The sequence below is a fragment of the Lissotriton vulgaris genome, chromosome 9 (genome assembly GCF_964263255.1).
Source record: "Lissotriton vulgaris chromosome 9, aLisVul1.2, whole genome shotgun sequence".
NCBI lineage: Eukaryota > Metazoa > Chordata > Amphibia > Caudata > Salamandridae > Lissotriton > Lissotriton vulgaris.
The window spans coordinates 785,145,421-785,166,195 of record NC_141697.1 but is presented as its reverse complement, the minus strand read 5'-3'; the positions used below and the strand labels follow the sequence as shown (position 1 = coordinate 785,166,195).

Here is a 20,775-nt window from a genome sequence, read left to right as displayed (position 1 = left end):
GCTGTACGTGTGCGTACACCAACTGAAATCGGCGAAAGCTCTGCGCGTGCCCATCTCCTGTCCCACTTCCGAGGCCACTCCCTAACAATAGAGCTCGCTGGCGACAGCAGTGCTTCGCACATCTTATGCCAGGCTCGACCTAAAAAGGGTTCTTTTTGAACCAAGGGCTTCCTTTTTGCCAAATTTGGTGTAATTCTGTTCAGCTGTTCGGGCTATAGCCGTGTCTAAAGTTTCCTATTGGAAATTGCATGGGGAAAACACGTTTTTCTCAGCCCCCGCTTGCTGAATCACCCCAAAACTTTCAAGATAGGAGCAGACCGGAGCGGGCCACGAGTTTTGAAAATTTCCTGAAGATTCATCAACTAGCCCCAAAGTTATTGGGAAAAGAATGTTGCGAATTTCCTATGGAAAATAGATCTTCAGGAAACAAGGGAGCTTGACTCCCGAAACGCATAGATGTATCTCGTCATTAAATAAAAAGGACTTTCGTAATCTACCCTGGAGTGCCGGATGATTTATTGTTTTGGAAATAAATCTCATATCGCTAATATATATATATATATATATATCCCAACACGAAGTTGAGCCCTCTGTAGGAAGCAGCAACTGATCGGAAATTTGCATCCATTTAATTTTGGAGCAGATGCAGCAGGAGACGCATTCGGGCACAGTCATCTCTCCTTTCTCATGCCACACCGGTTTCGGGATCATCCTCCCTTTTTCAATGGCAGCTGGTCACTCTGCAAACGTTACGTGCATTTCCTTATTAAGAACCTGCCCCAGTGGGCGTGTCCGAAAGACGGCATTCTGGTTCTTGTGGTGCTTCTAATCATTACTCAGGTGTGTTGGTTTCAAGTGGCAGCGAAATAAAAGTTTGTAAAAACCCCTGTGGGCTGATGCACTGTGGCGTTAGGCATCCAGTTGTAATTATTCATCTGCTCACAGGACTCCGACCTCCCGTAAAAATGACGCCGGTTGGCGCCATCCCAGGTCCGCCCTGAAGCGGCTTACATGCTCCCCGCAGCTGGACTCGAGCCACAAAACATCCCAACACGAAGTTGAGCCCTCTGTAGGAAGCAGCAACTGATCGGAAATTTGCATCCATTTCATTTTGGAGCAGATGCAGCAGGAGACGCATTCGGGCACAGTCATCTCTCCTTTCTCATGCCAGACCGGTTTCGGGATCATCCTCCCTTTTTCAATGGCAGCTGGTCACTCTGAAAACATTACGTGCATTTCCTTATTAAGAACCTGCCCCAGTGGGCGTGTCCGAAAGACGGCATTCTGGTTCTTGTGGTGCAGGGAGGTCGGAGTCCTGTGAGCAGATGAATAATTACAACAGGATGCCCAACGCCACAGTGCATCAGCCCACAGGGGTTTTTACAAACTTTTATTTCGCTGCTTCCTACAGAGGGCTCAACTTCGTGTTGGGATTATATACATATATATATATATATATATATATATATATATATATATATATATATATATATATATATATATATATATATATTTTCACACTCACAGCCACTGCCCGACAACATTTCCAACCAGACCACCTCAGACAACTCCGGAAGATGGCACACATGGAGGTAATCGGAGTCTTCAGCCATAGTCTTTCATTTTGATTTTTTTCGTTAATTATACAAAGTGCATAATTGAATTACGGCTATCTGGCATTCCTTATGTTCCTGTATTCCAACTGGGTATCATCTTGGAATGCCGTTGTTGGACTGTACTTCATTTGACTTAACGGACCAACTGTGGTCGTAAGTGTTGCTGTCACCAAGGTGTTCTTCGCTGCGTTTTCTTTTGACAGGAGATTTTTGGCAGTTGGCATTATCTTAATGCTAAGTCACTCAGGATGGGTTATGGAAGGTGTACCCTTCTCTCTTTGTTCTGTTGGTATACACACAGGTATAATGGATCTGTACTGCACATCCTCAGATTTTGCTTGCTATATGCAACAGCGCAGGATGTTTAATATGTATTTTTGGGCAACCTGACTATGGGGCCCAGTTTCCTCCTCTAGGCACTTAGGACGAGCATGTGAACAAAGCCAATAGAGATGTGATACAAGTGTGTGTCTCCGCGTTTGTTTGGAGCAGCCCAGGAAGAAGCGGTGTGAAGCCGTGAAACGCGTTGGCAATGTTAATTAAAGTTGGAAGCTGAAAAGCAAGCTGCACCTTACTGCTGGATGGCGGAGCATTGTGTTTGCCCTCTCACTGCTTAGGGCACTTTGTTGGATAATATATATATATATATATATATATACATACACACACAAGTATTGTGGGTATGACTATATGTAACCCACATTATGAGTATGAGCTATGGAAATTTGTACATTCTTACTCATTGTTTTTGGCATTTATCTAGATACCTGCCATCTTTCTGTCTCTAGTGGTTCTATGCGGTGTGGATCCTTGCATTGCTCTTTTATCTAATGACATGAGTTATTTTTCAAGTATAGGGACCCTAGTAATTATCCTAGGATATAGTGTTTTGTTCCCAAGGACAGGTTGGAGTTTTTTCTTCAATCTTGTTCTTTTTTTCCCCTTCCTGCTCTTGCGGTGAATACGTTATTCCCCCTACTTCTAGTGCAGATGTGTTTTGAGAGCCCTCGTTTCTGGTTCTCAGGACGTTTGTCCCTCGATTATTCTTGCAAAGAAAGAGACTGTAGAGTTCAGGACATTCGCTAGCGCTCTCTGCCCCTTGGGCAATAGGCTGCTTCACCCTTTTGGGGTCAGATATTGTGCTCATGCTATTGACTGTTGCCTTCTGGCATGGTGTTATTCCGCCACTTGATCCATACCTTAGGGTTGTTTTCATTGGCGTTGCCTGTGGTCCTTAACGCAGTTTTTATAAGGAGCTCTTGCTCTTTTTCCTCTAATTTCTGCTCCCAAGAGGGTCTGTTACTAATTTCGACCGACTGATGCTTTCTAAGAATTTTTGTAGAATTAGTTTGCAGACCCTCCTCTGGGTATGTATAGCTATGGTATCTGATTCAAACTTAAGGAATCTGCGACTAGCTGTCTGTATCAGATGGACAAGTTACTTACCTTTGGCGATTTTATCTGTTAAAGACAGCCTAGCCGCAGCTTCCTTAACGCCCTTCCTTCCTCCCCACTCTGCAAACTATTTGCAGTGCAAGAGGTATTCCTTTTACAACCCTGGTTTATATACCAGTGGCCAGTGTCTCAAGTAGCTCAGTGCTACCTTTTACAACCCCAGTTATTCACCGGTGGTTAGTGCCTCTAGTACCTAAGTGCTTTCTCGATCTATTTGATCTTGGCTTATAGACTCTTGTTTGAGTATAAAGGTTTTACCCTCTTTCAGCACTGGTTTATTCACCAGTGATCAATCTTTCATGTAGTTGTGTGATACACCTACCCTTTGGTCTTATCTTGAAGATCTTGGCTAGGTATTGCCATTGTATACAATTCTGTTTTCTACGTATTGTTTCAAGGATACATTAATATTTTGGCACACTATTTCCACAGATAGTTTCTATGGTGGCTCCGCATTGTTGCATGGAAGATTTCACAAAAGAAACTGATGTCACGCGCGCCAGAGGGGACTTATATGACTCCACTTATGTCACATCCATAGTCGACATGGTTTCCGGATCCAGTCTGGCGCCTGGAGAGGATACAAAGTTAGGGAATCTGGGACTAGACTATGTCTTTACCAGATAATGTGTTACAGAAGGCAAGTAACTTGTTCACCAGGATGGCTGGCTAAGACAGGTTGCCAGAGGTGGTATCACGCCATCTGCAGTCAGCAGTATCCCTGTAGTTTGAACTGGGCTTTTTGATCAACGAGTCCAATCTCACTTGTGACCCTCTCAACAGCTATAGTTCATAGGATCCGTACTTAGTGCCTCTCCATAGCCACAGATGATTGCCTACAACAAGTTCCTCCTTCCAACAATGCATGCGAGTTTCATTTGTGAGGATGCTGAAATTCCTAGGTCTGCTGGTCTCCTGCATTCTCCTAGTCATTTACTCACGTTGATACATGAGGGTCTGGCAGGGGTGTCTGCGTAATCATTGGCTACAGTACGAAGGAGGCCTGTTAGACTCCACAATGATTTCCTCCAGCCTTGTGGCAGAAGTGGTTTGGGGGAAGGACAATGTAGTGAGCTTTTCTTGCGGGCTAGCCTTCTCTCCGCCACAAACCATGGCTATGATAGTGATGGATGATCCACCTCATGTATCAGTCTGAGCTCATCTGGGGATCAGAGGCCTCTTGTCTCCAGAAGAACAGATTCTTCACATCAACCTTTGGAACTGCGAGTGGCTTGCTTAAGATCAAGGCCTTCCTCCCATCTATACAACGTCAGTTCATCACATCTTGATGGCCAACTCAAAGCGATGTGGAATATATGTGTTCAACAAGCAAGAGGGAGTACGGTCTCACCTCCTTTGACTGGAAGTGTTGAGACTGTAGTCTGTGGAACACCTCCAAGGGATCTGGCTTACCGCCAATCTCTGAATGCCGAGCCGGTGTTATATTGCTGATCACGAGTGGTGCCTTCTACCAGAGGTAGCCCAGGACATCTTCACCTAGTGAGGCACTCCCCAGGTTGACTTGTTCACCTTATTGGAAAATTCTCAAAGCAAGCAGTTTTGTGTCCTCCAGTTGAGAGGAGCCTTTGGGGATGCGTTTTAGTTAAGGTGGAACATTTGGCTGCATTATGCCCCCCCATACTCTTGGTTTCTCAAATTCCGAGGAAGATTCGCCAAGACCGAGCCCAAGTCATTCTCATTGCTCGGGATTGTCTAAAGAGGGTGTGGTAAACAGGTCTTCTGTACTCTCCACTTGTCCTGCACTCAAGCTGCCATTCAAACTGGACCTTCTCTCCCAGTCAGGGGGAATGGTTCTGCAGCAAAATTTCGGAGGCCTCCACCTGCATGCCTGGCGATTGAGTGGGGATATCAGAGTTCCTTTCAGTTGCCACCATATGTGGTTTACGTCCTCCTATCCATGCGTCGACCCTCCACCAAATCTGCTTACTCTGGCAGATGGATTAACTTTGTTGCATTGGGTGCCGACAATAACATAGACTCCTTGCAGGCCAAGTTGTCACAGGTCCTACAATTCACACTTCAGCTTTCCCAGAGGGGTTGTGAGACTGGCAATGTCAAAGCGTATTTGGCGGCACTCCTGTCAGCTAGATCAGTCATACCTTTTTAAATCCCCCATAGTAATGGAATTTCTGTTGGTGTTAACGTATATGTATCCTCCAACCCCCTTTGCTGTGCCCAATGGGACCTTAATTTGGTTTTAACTTTTCTCATAGGGACTCCATTTGAGCCCCTGCATAGTGGTCCTTTAATGTTGACTCTAACAACAGTGTTGTTGGTGGCTATAAATTCAACCAGACAGGTGTGAGTGGGTTACAAACTCACAGTTCCCGTCCTCTTTTTACCTCCTTTTCTCCCAAAAGATTGGTGTTGCAAACCAGGGATGCTTTTCTACCAAAGGTGGTGACTCTTCCACCTGAATCTTTCGGTCACCCTTCTGCCCTTATATCTCCCACCCCGTCTCACTAAAGAAGGGGTGCAGTTGCAAAAGGTAGATCTCAGGCAGGTGGTAAACTACTGCCTAGATCACACCAATGACACACAGATGCAGTACCAGCTCTGTGTGGGATACTTTGGTCCAAGAAAGGTAAAGCAGTGCAGAAAAGGACCGTATCCAGGTGGGTCATCCTCTGCACCAGTGAAGTAGTGTGGCTCACTGGTTAGAGGCGGCAGACCCGAGAGCAGAGGACGGCCCGGGACCAGGGTTCGATTCCCGGCGCGGCAGGTTTCTGGACCAGGGTCAGCGGACTCGATAATTCTCTGGCCTCGGTGCCCACTCTGATCAGCGATCACACTCGGCAACTCTGGGCATTAGCTTGCCTCATCTTCACTAACGGCCCCACCAGACCGCCGGGGATGCCTGGTCTCACCCTGGAGATACCCATTAAGGGACCATCTCTCAGGGAAGCCAGGAAGGGTTTTGCAGCGGTCGAAGCGCCTTGGGACCCTACGGGTAAGTAGTGCGCTATATAAATGCCTATACATACACCAAGACCTGCTAAACTGTGGCCAGGGAGGAACCTCCAGAAGAGACCAGAGCCCATTCCACCAGTGCCAAATCCACCATTTCTGCCCTTGCACGAGAAATACCAATTTCAGACTGTATGAGGCTTGCTGGGTATATGGTTATCACTTATGTAAGTGTTGCACCCTGAACTAATCCAGACAACCCTTATGGTGATTTTAGTGGTCTTAGACAACCTTAGAAAGCTCTTTAAGTGGTAGCTGTGGAGAGCAGCCTTCAGGCTTAGTCCAGAAGGAGTGAAAAGCAGCTTTTTTTAACAGCACTTAATCTTATGGTATGGGTTAAGTGAAAAAGAACCACACAGTGTAGTTATAAAAAATATGTATTTATTATTAACACTCACTAACACAATACAATATCTTTTAACCAGAGATATATGCACAATACACACAATACTTTGTCAATAGAATACGTAAATAGCACAGCATACACAGTGGTCTCCAGGGGGAGACCAAACCTTATACTAAATTAGTGGAATGCGAACCACAACTCAAATCAGGAAGGGACCCAGAAGACATAAAAGAGTCAGGGACCCAAGGAACCACCCAAGTTGAGATCTAGGAACCCCACAGAGTTTGTGTGCAAAGTGGGAACACAACGCATACTCAATGGAAGTCAATGGGTAAGTTGCGGTTGCAATTTTAAAGAAGGACCCTTCCCAGCGGAGGACCCTGAATTAACCCTGTGGAAGAAGGAAGGTTGAAGAGCCACCCCACCAGTGGATACATCAGGAACCGGGATACCTACACCAGGGAAGCCGGGTGCATAGGTGCAAAGTGGCATCGGAATCCCTGTAGACCACAATGGAAGATTTCAGGAAGATGCAGCTGACGAAGAAGGTGAAAGTGTCCAGTGGAACCCAAAGGCTGATTCAAGATGAGAGGTGCGGGCAAGCAGAGGGGACAGAGTCAATGCCACTCCGAAGTGAACAGGAGGCACGTTAGACGAATGCCTACCGATGTAGGAGATACAGGAGAGTTTGACTGTGCCCTTGAAGTTACAGCTGTACAGACCAGGCAATGCACAGGAAGACCAGGAGCAGGTCACAAGCTGTCCCATGTCGGATGTCGAGAGCTAAGGGGTCAGTGTCCGGCAGGGGCACCAACAAGCCTTGGCAGAGGCAAACAACATAGTCGTCGAAAAGGGTGCAGTGTCGGGACCAGCAAGGTCCAAGTGACTCACCATGAGCAGGTAAGTCAGACCAGGCAAAGAGAAAGCAGGGGAACCCACTGGAACCAAAAAAGACCCTCAAGAGGACCCACAGGAGTCGCAAGAGGACTCGAGCAGCTCACCAAAGGATGAAGGCCCACGGTGCAAAGGATGCGGTGCAGGCGAAGTTCTTGGCGGCAGGAGATGCTTGAGGCTGGAGCTCTTTGGAGCCTTAAGATCTCTTGAGGAGAGTCAACAAGCCGTGGGGAACGGCATGTCGATGCGGTGCACCGAGGTACTGCTGCAGCGGTTCCGACGAGGGATACTGACCTCCAACTTGCTAGGAAGACAGTGCAGGCCTCAAGGTAGTTGCAGAACCACCACCTGTGTTGTTGAACCTTTTAGAGTCTGTGGGAGCTCAGGAACAGCAGACCAGTCAGCTTTGTTGCGGTGCCTGCAGATGCAGAGAAGTGACTCCTTCACTCCAAGGGAGAATCCTTCGGATGTCTTGGATGTCCACAGGCCTTGTGAAGAACCTGTATGGAGCACAGATACGGACGTTGCAGGAGACTTGCAGGATGAAGAGACCAAGAGCAGCAGGAGTCTTCCCAGTTGCAGCCTTGGTTCGAAACATGAAGCCCAGCGATGTCCAGAGTGCCCAGACGTTCGAAGTTGAAGTGGTGTTGGATCTGAATCTTGTTCCACAACGAATCTAGAGACCCACTCACAGGTAAGCCCTTACGTATCCTAAGGAAAGAGTTGGAGCAATTCAGGGGTACCACCCAGAGGAGGGGCTGGACAGTGGGGTGGATACTCCCATGTCCTTTATCCAGTTTCACGCCAGAGTGGGAACCAAAGGTTCCCTGAACTGGTCTGAACTGGAATATGCACGGAGGGCACTAAATGTGCGCTTCAAGTAGTCTGAGTGGTGCCGGCAAGTGCTCCCATCCTGTACCAATACACTAAGGCCTGAGTGGTAAGTGGTCACTACCTCCCTGTGACAGGATACCTATTGTCCTGCCTTCCTCTGCTCGAGCTTGGCTCAGCAGCAGGAGGGCAGAATCAGGTTTCTGGTCAGCAGCAGCCATAGTTTGCTGTCCGGGTCTCTAAAAGACTGGTACCAGGAGCACTGAGGGCCTCCCTGAGAAACTTTACAGTGTATGGAATCATACCTCCCACACCGTTTCTGGTGTGGGGGTATGATTCCAAAATGATTGATACCTAACATGAAAGGGTTCATTACAGCCAGTTTAGAGGTAGCCATCACGTGATGATCCATGGCCACTCTATGTATCTTAATAGCTGCTGCACTTACAACCTGGGAGAATGTGCTCCTAACGTTGTAGGACTGTCTTGCTCGTGCAGGGGCACTGTCACACTTAGAACCGAGCACCCTATCTTTCGATTGAAAGGCCTGCCTTAGGGATCACTTCTAGGTTTTAAGTGCAGTGACCTCAGATATAAGGAAACATATGTGTTGTAAGTGGTGCTAGCACCAGCTTACACAGGCTGCAATGGCAGGCATGTAGTCACAATCTGAGTGGTCTCTCACGGGTGGCATAATACATGCTTCATCCCCTGGGAGACCCCTGTGTACATATGCCCTGAGTACCATATAATAGGGGCTTACAAGGGTATACCAGTAGCCACTCCGGAGTGTACCTAACCATGTCCAATTTAGGGAAGAAGCACAGATACTGGGGTCCTGATTAGCAGGATCCTAGTCAGACTAGTCAGTAAAACATAATGACACCAGCAGAAAGTGGGGGTGACCATGAAAGCAGATCCTACTTTCCTACAGTCATGCAAGGCAACTATTTGTGCATCTCTCACACCTTCGACTAGCTATACTGCATAAATTCCAGAGGCAGTCACTTCGCCAGATCCGTCTTGTAGGATCTCCTTGTATAACCACCCATCAACCTACCTCCTAGGTAGGGCATTGCTCTGAAACGCTGGTGAGCGACCTGCAGATAGAGGCATCATCTGAAGAAAAAGTAACTTACATGCAGTAACAATCTTTCAGGTGGATACTCTTCATCACCTGCAGACTCCTCACTCGCCTGCCCACCACCCCATTTGATGGATTCTTACTGAGATAGTTAATAAGACACCAAATGATGTTTTGGTACTGGACTACTCTATCAGTGTCAATCAATCCGCTCGCCTCAAAGGGTGGTAATAAATAGATGGAAATCAATGTTGTTGCACCAGGGCCAGTGCTATGTGACTTTGGTGATGTCATTTGATTCCACTTTCAACGTTAACACGAAGCCCGTGCCACTTCCTGGTGATGTGAGAGCTTTGAAGGTCCCGGATACAGTCTGATGCCTGGGATTATTCTGCAGATGAGGAGTCTGCAGGTATATAGAATATCCAGGGGAAAGATTCTTACCACAGGTGAGTAACTTTTCTGTAAATTCCTTGTCGAGGCGGGTGATATATGGTACAAGGGGTTTCACCCTGGCATCTCTTCTGGTGCAGAGACCAAGCCAACACCCCCTACCAGTATGGAAAAGCTATGGAAAGTTTAGGGACCTAATCAGGTGCTTTTGGATATGCAGAGTTTGAACAACCAGCAGGTAGATAAGAGTATCCACCAGAAAGATAGTTACAGTAGGTAAGTAACTTTTTCATCACCTCTAATAAGCACCAGTGCTTTGTGTATTGCAGACAGCACTCGATATACCCAAGTATTATGTACTGGGAGTCCTTCACACTTCGCACTCTCATCCTGGATTTTTGGGAAATCTGTAGGACATGCAGATTATAGCAAGCCTACTACAGGAGTTTAGGGAAGAGTCAACAAAGAGCTCTGTTGCATATGAACTGTTAGATTGGTCCTTCACCTTTAGCACTTGCTTGTATCTACATTATTCACTAAGAATGCATTTCCTCTTCCCATGGGGAATCTTTTCTTCTATGGGTGGAAGACATATTGAAGAATTTGGTGTGTTAAATTCTTGTAATAATCTGCAATGCTCATCTTTCCATTCCCATTTCTTTTAACTTGCATCTTGTGTTCTAACTCTTCATCTCACTTTTTCCCTTTTATCATTCTCATCTTTGTTCTTCATTTCCCTCCTCATGACACTCTCAATCTTTTTCCAATTTACTGCTTCTGATCCAACCCTCAATGTCACTCATCCTTTCGCCAATTGTCTCCTCGCTTTGCCACATGTTCTTTGCTGCCTCTTCTGTTACTTTCTCTTTGTATATACCCTTCCCTCTTTCCTTTCCTTTGCACTCTCATTCTATTTTTGCCATCATTCTCTCTTTCTGTGCTCCGGTCCCTTCCTATTTACCTGTATCATGATCTGCCTCTCTCCCCCTTCATCCCTGCCTCTTTCACTTGCTCCTCAACATACTCAATAAACTTGTTACCGTTATCTTTTTTTAACACTCTCATTATTTGATTTCCTCTCTTGGTCATTCCTTTATTCTTATGACTATTTATTTCCCTTCCCTTTCTCTCCACCCCTTGTTCTCCTTTCAATTTCCTTTCAGGTGCCATTACTGGTTCCAGGACTCAATTATCCTATTGAAACATTTGTGGATTGCCTCAGCGACAAAGGGGTCTCCGACATTATCAAGGTTTGTGCACAAGACCACATATATGGCGCATATCTCTGGTACAAAACTTTCAACCTTCTTTGCATTGAAATACATTTATGCTCTGAACTAAAAAACAAATGCTCAATGTTGGGTCTCGGTAATCACTGGTCCTAGCTTCAACTTCTGCTATTACTCACATTATGTAGCATGTGGGGAGGGCTTTTTTCAATTAGCGCCATGAATGGTACCATATAAGATTTTGATATGTTCGAGATCTCATGATAATAGAGGGAAAGATCTTGCATCCAGCCAAGTGTTGTGAGTGAGGATTACATGACATGCGCTCATCAGTAGCAGGAAAGAACGTGAGATCTCTTCATCATCTACCAGTGTTTAAGAGTGGCTTTAATTGACCCGGCATAGGTTATCGCAGAATAATTATAACCTATAAATTAGTTGAGGACCTTATCTGTCTTGGTAGGGATTGCTGAGAGACCTCATAATCCTTGTAAAAGTCTTTCCAAGGGTTCGATCTGGGGTGGCAGGGATGAAGGAGAGCCTGGGTTTGCCTTCCACAGAGTTGCTGAATGCTAAGTATCACTAGATTGTGTGGTCCACACTTATTTATAATTGTATAATATATAAATACTTTAACCATAACCTTAAGGAAATGCCTATTTTTGTACGGTCACCCAAAAGTTTTTGGATTGGTGCTACTGGGTTTTCTACTCTGAGGCCTGCTAACCAGACCTCAGTGCACTGACCCCAAAACGTGTATATTACATTGGTTATACGCATTCCGCATAGGCTAACTTAGCTATAAATCCGTAGTATATGGTATCCAGGGCATTTAAGTTAGAGAGTCACCCCAACGTTTGCAGTACTGGTTGTGCCACTCTGGTTGTGACACCGGTAAAATGAGCCTTCCCGTTGGCCACTGCAGACTGGAAGACAACTATAAGCAGCCAGCTGACTTTGCCATTTAAAGCAACAGAAAAGCCAAACCTTCTTCTGCAGTATGTATAAGTCACCCCTATGGCAGACCTACCAAGCCCTAAGTCAGGATGCAGCATACTTCACAGGCAGAACATGTATTTTGCATCTTTTCAATGTTCATGGGGGCGCACCAAAATAGAAGTCCAAGAGAATATATAAGTAGAAAAATGTTCTTTATTTATCTTTGTCCGTTTAAAATACACATCAGTAAAATATGCAACGAGTTCAGCCAACGCGTTTCACTCCCAACCAAGGAGTTTCTTCAGGGCACTGCAATTCTTTAAGGTATGTTGCGGTCAGGTATTTCCCCTGTTTCACGTTAGTTTTTTATGTCATTCATTTGTTCACTTCTATGTAGTTCTTTAGTTCACGCAGTTTATGTCTTCCCTTATTTTTTCGTTTTCAAAGACTCGGTATGTCTTGCCCATAAATAGATTCAGGTGATCCACTGTTTTTCATCCCTGGCCGTATTCGTGCAAGGTTGTTGTGGTACTGTGTTGTCAGACGTTCAATGTCAGCATATCGGCATGGCTGGTTCAAAAAAAAAAAAAAAAAATATTGACTTATTGGAACTGGAGTTTAGGTGCGGCAATCTAAGGTCCGCTGTTGTTTTTTCGTACAAATGTATTTTGCATCTTCTACCAGTAAAAACAAGAAACTGTCGTTTTTTTTTTACTGTGGAAAGACCTGGTTGCCCCTTTGGCAAGTACAGGGTTATAGGCTGACCCCTCATCTTGGCATTTTCTGAATATAAAAGGGTACCTTTGGTACCTAAAGCTCAGAGATGGACTGGACTGGACTGGAAAATGGACAAAAGAAGGACTTGGTGCACCAAGGACCCAGCAAAGGGAAACTACACCGGCGTGGAGTGCACCTGCTGAACCTGATGGCTAGCAAAGGCGAAGGGACTCTGCCTGCAGTGCCCTGCTAATGGAGAAGTCGTCTTCGGAGCCAAGCCGAAGCAAGAGACTCCAAGCTTCAGTTGGCCGACTTTCCGTTTGCCGCACAGGGCTCCAACCCTGAAGATGGCTGCTGGGTCAAGCTAGTAGGCCAGAATCTTCACATCACTACTAACCAGAGACCAGGACTCAATGCTCAAAGTTGCACCCGAGTCCGATGGACACAGGAGAGTCATCTGAGTGTAGTTTGGTCGCCCAGAAGATGAGTTATGAACCAGGCAAGTATTTTGCTTTGACTGCGATACCGGGCGACTGGACTTCTACCAGGACAGAGAGGACTAAGGGACATCGACCCTGTGACCAGGACCGCCTCACTTCCTCCAGGGACTGAGAACTAGCCCCAGGATCACCCCCATCACATCCACAGCATTCTTGAGCGACTTGAGCTGCCTGTATCCTTTGCATCAGGATCACTTCCATAGGAACCTACAGCAAGGTGATAAAAGTGCCTTGAACTAACTGAGGACTCCTACCCAGACAAAGAAACAGTTTCTGAGGACTTTGCTGGTACCCCTGACTGTCTCCCTGTCAGAGTTGGCTGCCTAAAGTAATTCTAACCGGCCACAATACAACTAGCCAATGTTTTTGCTTGAAAAGTTTTGAAGTGTCAAATTAATTGAATTTGACAATGCTTGCTCAAGGTTGTGTTGTCTAAAACTACACATTACTTTTATAAATGTCCTTAGCGTCTCAGTCATTTCTTCTTCAATTGTTTTGTTGCTGTTTAATGATTAACGCTTGTTCCTTTGTGTAAGCCTTGCTGCTCAGAACCACAGCTACCCAGGGTTGAGCTAAAAGTTTAACAAATGAAACCTACCGTGTAATGTATTACATGGAAAGGGCAAATTGTCACACCATAAAATATACCCTATTTCCTCACATTAACTAACACGAAAGGATGACTCAGTCACCAGTGAAAAAGATTTTGAATGTTGAATTTCCTTTAGTAGCTGAATGCATTGAAGTAGTTGTATTCTGACCCATACTTCTACCCACATATTCCTTGCCTTTAGAATACTTCCCAGGCACCAGACTTGATCAGGACATGTTCTCAGCAGTGCGCCTGCAAGCCTCTGGAAAGCACTGTGTGGCTAAGCATTGACCCCATATCTTCCTGGAACTGATGGAGAGGAGCCACATATAAGTACCTCCCCAGCATGTTAACATCAGTTCTTCTTTCTGCGTAAATCCAGAGCTGCTTGAATCCAGAGCTCCTCTCTCACCCTCATCGATCAAACAATGACTTCCAAAGAAATCCAGGGACTTATTTACAAGCTCCGTGTGCCACCGGTCCCTCACTTTTAACATGAGAAAAACTGATGTACTGGCTTCGCAAGGGGCTTGTAAATAAACCCCCCAGTATGCAAGGGAACAATGTACCCTCCTCAAATCACAGACTTTAAACCATGTGGTGTTTGGGTTCACGGAACGACTCCAAGTCATGCAAGGGGTACGTCCTCCGGCACTCGAAGTGGAACCCGGACCTGAAAAGCGAAGCTTTATGTCACCAAACAAAAAACAATGTCACATGCTTTGCATATATCCTGCTCCCACTCAAAGTCGAGGGCACGGACCCACTTGCTCTCATTCCTTCGCAGTCGAAGTCAACTGATAATTCTGATATATACTTCTAATTGCAGATTCCCCACTATTTGAATATTCTCCACGGAGTCAGACTGGATCTGGAAATTTCCAAGCAGTATTCCTATGCACCTGTAAGTGGCATCATGTGTTGCTGCCCCATTGTTATTCTGCTCCGGTAATGTCATGCGGAGATGCATCTAAAAGCCACCCAAGCGTGCTGACATCAGTACCTTTCTATGAGAGATCCCCACCAGATTTGTCTTTGGTGATTGGGACATACCAAAACTCCAAGGCCTGTTCTGACTGGGCTTTGACAAATCTAAAGACCATCTGGAACTGTCAGATGAAGCTGCATGCTGCCAAACACAGGAAAACTCCTCTCTGTGACTGGTCAAAGGAAAGGCCTCTTTTCTGCGGCTAAACTTAATCAAAGCCAGTCTAAAAAGAAACTCATGAAGTTCATGCGGGATTCGGTCCTTTCCACCACTCGCTAACTTCTGAGAAGGCTCTAGAGGGTAAACACGCCACTCGGGGCCAGATGTACGACCATTTTCTTTTGCGACTCGCAAATTGTGAAAAATTGCATGTTGCAATTTGCGAGTCACAAAAGCACATGTACAATAGTGTCAGAGACACTGTTAGCGAATCCCAGTGGGGTCGCAAAATGCCAGTCATGAATATTAATGAGCCACTAGCAATTTGCGTCCCCATTGGGTATGGCTGGCCCTCCCAGGGATGGTGGCCCGCTGGGCTCAGCAGACCTCCATGTCTGGGACTGCTTTTAAATAAAGCAGTTTTTTTAATGCCTACTATGGAGGTTAAAATTAATGTACTTACTGATGTCCTCCATACCCGACAGAACACTAGAGTTCCTATTACCTTTTAACAAAGCCCTTAATGACACCTTTCTATAGCTGTGGCAAAGCAATGTTCCGGACTGCTGGTAAATAGGCAAATAACAAGGCACACCGCCCTGCCCTGGTTGATATGGCTTTCCTGACTCAGCACCCGACTGCACTAAGTTTAGTGGTGCAAGCTTCCACAAGCAAATTAAACCTAAACGCCTTCCCAACCACCTCACCAGATAGGGATAGAGAATTAAAGCACCTTGAAACATTTAGGAAACACATGTTCTTCTCCACCAGTCTGCTGATCAAGTGCTGTTGGGCCATACGCTCCTGCCATTTGGGACTCTGCTGTTCAGGCACTACAATACCGGATGACTTGGGCCCCACCTTTACTCTAGCCATTAACAATGGTTGTGATACAGCAGAGTTCACAATTTGCTTTAGGCTAGATACCATGGATGCCTTGGTCAGGCAATAGGCACCATTTTGACACATCAGAGACCAGCATGGATGAGATCTACAGGCTTCTCTGGTGATGTCCAATCTCCCCTAATAGACTTACCCTTCAATGGCTTTGCCTATTAGGTGAAAAAGCAAATTCTGCCCTAAAGTGCCCCAACACGTCAGTTCTGCCAGAAGTTTAGTCCCCTCGCTGGCTGTGGTGCCAGCTTTTAATACTGCCAACAAATGCCCATACAGCCCCTGTTTGGCCGCTGCCTTGGCACCCACATGCAACGTGGACTTCATGGACACTGAGTAGCCCAATCCCCATCCCTTCCACCTACCACAGTTACAAAACCACTTCCAGACACACAGCCACCGTTAGAGGCAGGATCCAATATTTTCTCTCAGGGTGGCAAGCAATCGTTTCTGACAAGTGGGTCCTGCAAATTGTCCAGAGGGGCTATGCCCTTCAGTTTATTTCTACTCCACCACACCTTTCACCTCCCTCAGGACAACTGATGGAGGACCATGTACTTTTTAGTACAGGTCCTTAAGGTAAAAAAAACCATAGAGTGGGTGCCAGCATCAGAAATGGGAGCTGACTGTTAATGTCAATACTTTCTGGTGCTGAAGAGGGACTGAGCCCTTTGTCCTGTTTTAGAACTTCCCCCTCTCAGTGCCTTTCTGGGCAAGCACTTTGGATGTGCAGGACACTCATTTCCACATCCCCGCCCTGCAGGCCCACAGGCATTACCTGCGGTTCATGGTGGGAAAAGACAACTTTTAGTTAATTGTGCTCCCCTTTAGTCTCAGCATTGCCCCTTGCTTGTTAACAAAAGTGATGGTGGTTGCACCACATCTGTGGAGATCAGTGTTCCAGTTTTCCCCTACCTTGACAACTGGCTGTTGAAAGCCGGCTCACCCAGGGTAATAGGCACTCACCTCCAGACTACAGCAAACCTCTTGACATCCTTGGGGTTCACTGTCAACATGCCGTAGTCACACCTGACTACTTCACAGGTACTCCTTTCAACAGAGCTATTCTAGACACAGTGCAGTGACAGTAACATACTTTTTCCCCAGGGCGTAGACATTCGAGCTATGATCCCGATGATTCAGTCTCTGTCCTGGATACCAGGGAGGATGATGTTGAAGCTATTGGCTTCTGTAGAATCTGAAGTCCTAGTGGTCACAGCATCAGCTTGATCTCTCTGACTATGTGGAGATTTCGGAGGAGACCTGCAGTGGTGACTGTTGGATGTGATTGGGTCAGTGGCAGACCCCTGTCCTTTCACCACCCAGAGATCACAGCGGTGACCGATGCATTGCTCCTGTGTTGGGGAGGCCATCTGGCTGAGGTGGCGATCAGAGTCGTCCGATCTCCGGTGGAGGCCTCGCTTCACATGAGTCTTCTGGAGTTGGGGGCTGTTTGCTTCGTGTTGAAAACCTTCCTGACATCAATTAAAGAGAGGATGGTACAGGTGCTCTGGGAAAAACACCATCACTATGTGGTACTGCACCAAGCAGGGAATCAGGTGATACTATGCCTCTGGAGCACCAGGGAATTTTCCAGGTGGGACCACACATTGCGGGATCTTTGAATGCTAGGGCGGACAAACTCAGCTGTCGAACAGAATTAGTGGCATCTAATGGCAGCTAAACCCAGAGGTGGTGTGTGGTCTATTCAACGAATGGGGTGAACCCTGGCTCACTCTCTTCGCCACCACAGAGAACGTAAAATGTGAGCATTATGTTAAAGTTCCCAAGACAGGGGCGTGGCTTAGACGGCTGCGAGATGGCCGCACTCTGAGTGGGCTCCGCCGGCCAAGCCGTACATCCGTTACGATCCTTCAGACCTGGGGCATCTCTGACCCCTTCCACCTCAGCATGAGACTGCCTATACCTTTGGAAACTGGATTGCGACCCTGTTTCACCCATTTTAACGCATCAGTTCAGTCATCGGTATTGGAGGCCGCGAGGACAAGGTTTCAAGGTGGCGCCCCCTGCCCTTTAAGATACTGCAACAGAGCTGGGGGCCCCACGGTGCAGACACTGTGTAAGACCGCATAGTAACTGTCGCCATCGGGAGAAGATCGGGCAGAGCTGGCCTCCACCCAGGCTGCTGCGACACCTGTGAGCGGCGGACCCAGGGGCGCACTGGGACTCGCCTTGCATCCTCAATCACGGCTGGGCCCAGGTGAGCAACGCTGCCGGCTCCTGCGGTGGCGAGTTGTGGGCTGGGTTGGGGTGCGGTTGCTGTACCACGGGTCCTAGCAGACGCAACCTGGTGAGGGGAGGGCACTCCTCTCCTAGGGGTTTGTTTGTCTGTGACAGCCCTGTGACGGGGATACTGCGGCCTCCTTGCCTCTCTGCTTGCGGCTCCCCCCGTGGTGCAGTGCAGCACCTTACCAGGCATACCGAGCCTCTGGCTTGCCTGCGTGCACGGGGCGGCTTTTGAAGCCTGAACCTCCCACCTAGCGCTGTCTGTGGCACAAATCTCATCACCGGACTGCTGGGCCAGCCCAGCGCCTGCAACGCTGATTCCTGCACACACTGTCTCCTGCTGCTTCGTGATTGGGGCCGCCTCGCGACCTTTGCTCCCCGCTCCTGGTGTGGACTGGGGAACATCTGCCACCGGCCACCTTCACGCTGCTGTGCCCGCTGGGCATAGAATCCTCCTTGTCTTTGCTTTGTGGGGCTCGATTGCTGCACTTGCGGCCCACGATACCTGCGGGCCCATCAACCATTCATTGGGATAGTGGCTCTTGCCCCTAAGGACTCTCGTTGACACTGCACCGCCTCGGGCCTGAATTTGGCTACTGGTGTGCTCCTGTTGGGTTTCTCGGCTCCTGAAGTACTGGGCATTGATCATCCGCATGTTGGCACCAGCTCCACCTGGTCAGCGACATGGGGAAGGCCGACCCGAAACACTCCAAGATCTCCTTTGAGGGCAGGCGACAGGCAAGACATGATAAGCCTGCCCACGACGCGGCGGACCACTCCACTTAAACCAATACTACTGAGTCTAGAGACGATGACTGGAAAGCACTCCTGCTTGACGGCAAGTCCAGTCTTGGGGCGATCAACTCCAAACTTGACCGGCCTTAATGAGGTGAAGGCCAGAGTGGACACAACACTCAGATAACGCAGCTGCAGGCGCACGTTTCCGAGATTGAGGACTCAGCTGTAGCTGACAAGCAGCAGCTGCTCAAGATGGATAAGGTGCAGGACTTGATCATGGCCAAAAACGAGGTCTTGGAGGCGCGCTCCAGGAGGGGCAATATCCTTATTACCGGCCTGCCCGAGTCCACAAAAAAAAGGATGGAGGACTATGTTGAGACACTCTTGCGGGACCTCTTTGGTAATGTTCTTTCCCCTGTTTTTATTGTGGAACGTGCTCATGGGTCCTTGGGGCTGCGTCCACCCCCACCCGGGGCTCCTGCTCTCTCAATCGTCGCCAAGCTGTTGGATTACCGTGACCGCAACGCTGTACTGAGAGCGGCACGGGAGATGGGCGAGGTGCGTTACCAGGAGAATCTCCTATCGGTCTATCCAGATTTCACCTTGGCAGTGCAGGCCGCCCGTCGAGAATTCCTCCCCACTAAAAAAATCCTTCAAAAACTTGAGGTTCAATACGCTCTGAACACAGATTATAAAATTACTACTAAATTATTATCCACTCGTTTTAATTCTTTTTCCGCAGATTTGATTCATGGAGATCAGAATGGTTTTGTTGCCGGAAGGCAATTGTTGACCAATGCTCATTTTCTAACGGAGGCTCTTGATTTCTTTGAAGCACGAAAGATTCCAGCATTAATTCTATTATTTGATGCTGAAAAAGCTTTTGATTTGGTGGTATGGGAGACACTTTTTGTTATTTTACAGCACTTCGGCATTCCAGATGCAATAATAGATCTGATACGGAATCTTTATTCAGGGGCCTGGGCCAATATCATTATCAATACGGAATCAGTGGGACTAGTTTCGGTGAAACGTGGCACTAGACAAGGCTGCCCACTGTCTCCGATATTATTTGCTTTTTTCATAGAACCATTAGCTACTGCAATTAGGAAAGCTCCACTGTTACTTCCCTCTATTAACTCGATGCCTAAAATTAAACTTTAGGCAGACGATATAATCCTGCTAATTAGGCCAGAAATACAATGTCAAGCTCAGGCCCTACAAATATTCGAAGCCACTGCACCTAGGTTGTTGTCGCGACACTGGGGCGGTTCTTATTCCTCCTTCTATTCTAATTATTCCTGTGGAGTATCCATTCTTTTTCGCAGAGGCCTTCCTTGGCAAATCACCCAATCTCTCATTGATACCAAAGGAAGATATGTGATCCTCTCTGGCACCCTGTACATTCAGCCACTGATTCTAGCAGCAATATATGGCCCCAACTCCGATGATCCTGACTTTTTTTGCACGCATCTGGCGGCTTATTTCCTCCCTGGGGCCCCACTCTCTTATATGGGGAGGTGATTTTAATCTAGCTCCAGCGCCGTCGCTTGACCTCTCCGGTGGTCGCACCCACCACCCACACCCTTGCTCCATTCTATAGCTTTTGATGGATGCCTGGCGGCACGTGCATCCTCACAGTTGCGAGGGCACCTGTGTTTCGGGCTCCCAGGGCTCATGGTCTTGTCTTGATCTGTGGTTCACCACATGTGATGTATCCTCCTGGCCCACTTCAGTGGATCACATGGCCCTCACCCTCTCTGACCATACCCCTGTACACCTGCGTTTTTCGCTCACACTGCATCCCATGTTCGCTTGGCGTCTGCCCCCAATGCCCTTCAGTACGCTGCTTTCCGCGAAGAGATTCACTCTCTGGAAGGGTTTTAAGGCTGTCATCCGGGAGAGTGTATTGCCAAGCAATCTGGGGTTCTAAGATCTATCTGGGGCACTCTCGACCGTTTGGAAAACAAGATTAAAACTCTGGATCTTCAGCACTAAGCTTTCTGAATTTCACGAGGAGTCTGACAGGGAGATCGCATTTTTGGGTAGGGAGACCCGCGCCCGATGCTATGGTGAGGGAGAGCAGCCTGGAAAGACTCTTGCGAACTTCCTCAGACAACCGCGCGCTTCCTTTTACATAACGGCGCTTAACGACAAATCCGCTG

The 20,775-nt window shown here is 47.4% G+C and overlaps 1 protein-coding gene across 1 annotated transcript in view; it reads left to right on the top strand.

Annotated features, from left to right (window-relative positions):
• Nucleotides 1–20,775, top strand: part of BBS1 (Bardet-Biedl syndrome 1) — a 591,426-nt gene that overhangs the window by 529,917 nt on the left and 40,734 nt on the right. The window contains exon 16 of the mRNA XM_086938512.1: nt 10,771–10,857. Coding sequence (XP_086794638.1) covers nt 10,771–10,857 — 87 coding nt within the window. The remainder of the gene's footprint in view (nt 1–10,770; nt 10,858–20,775) is intronic.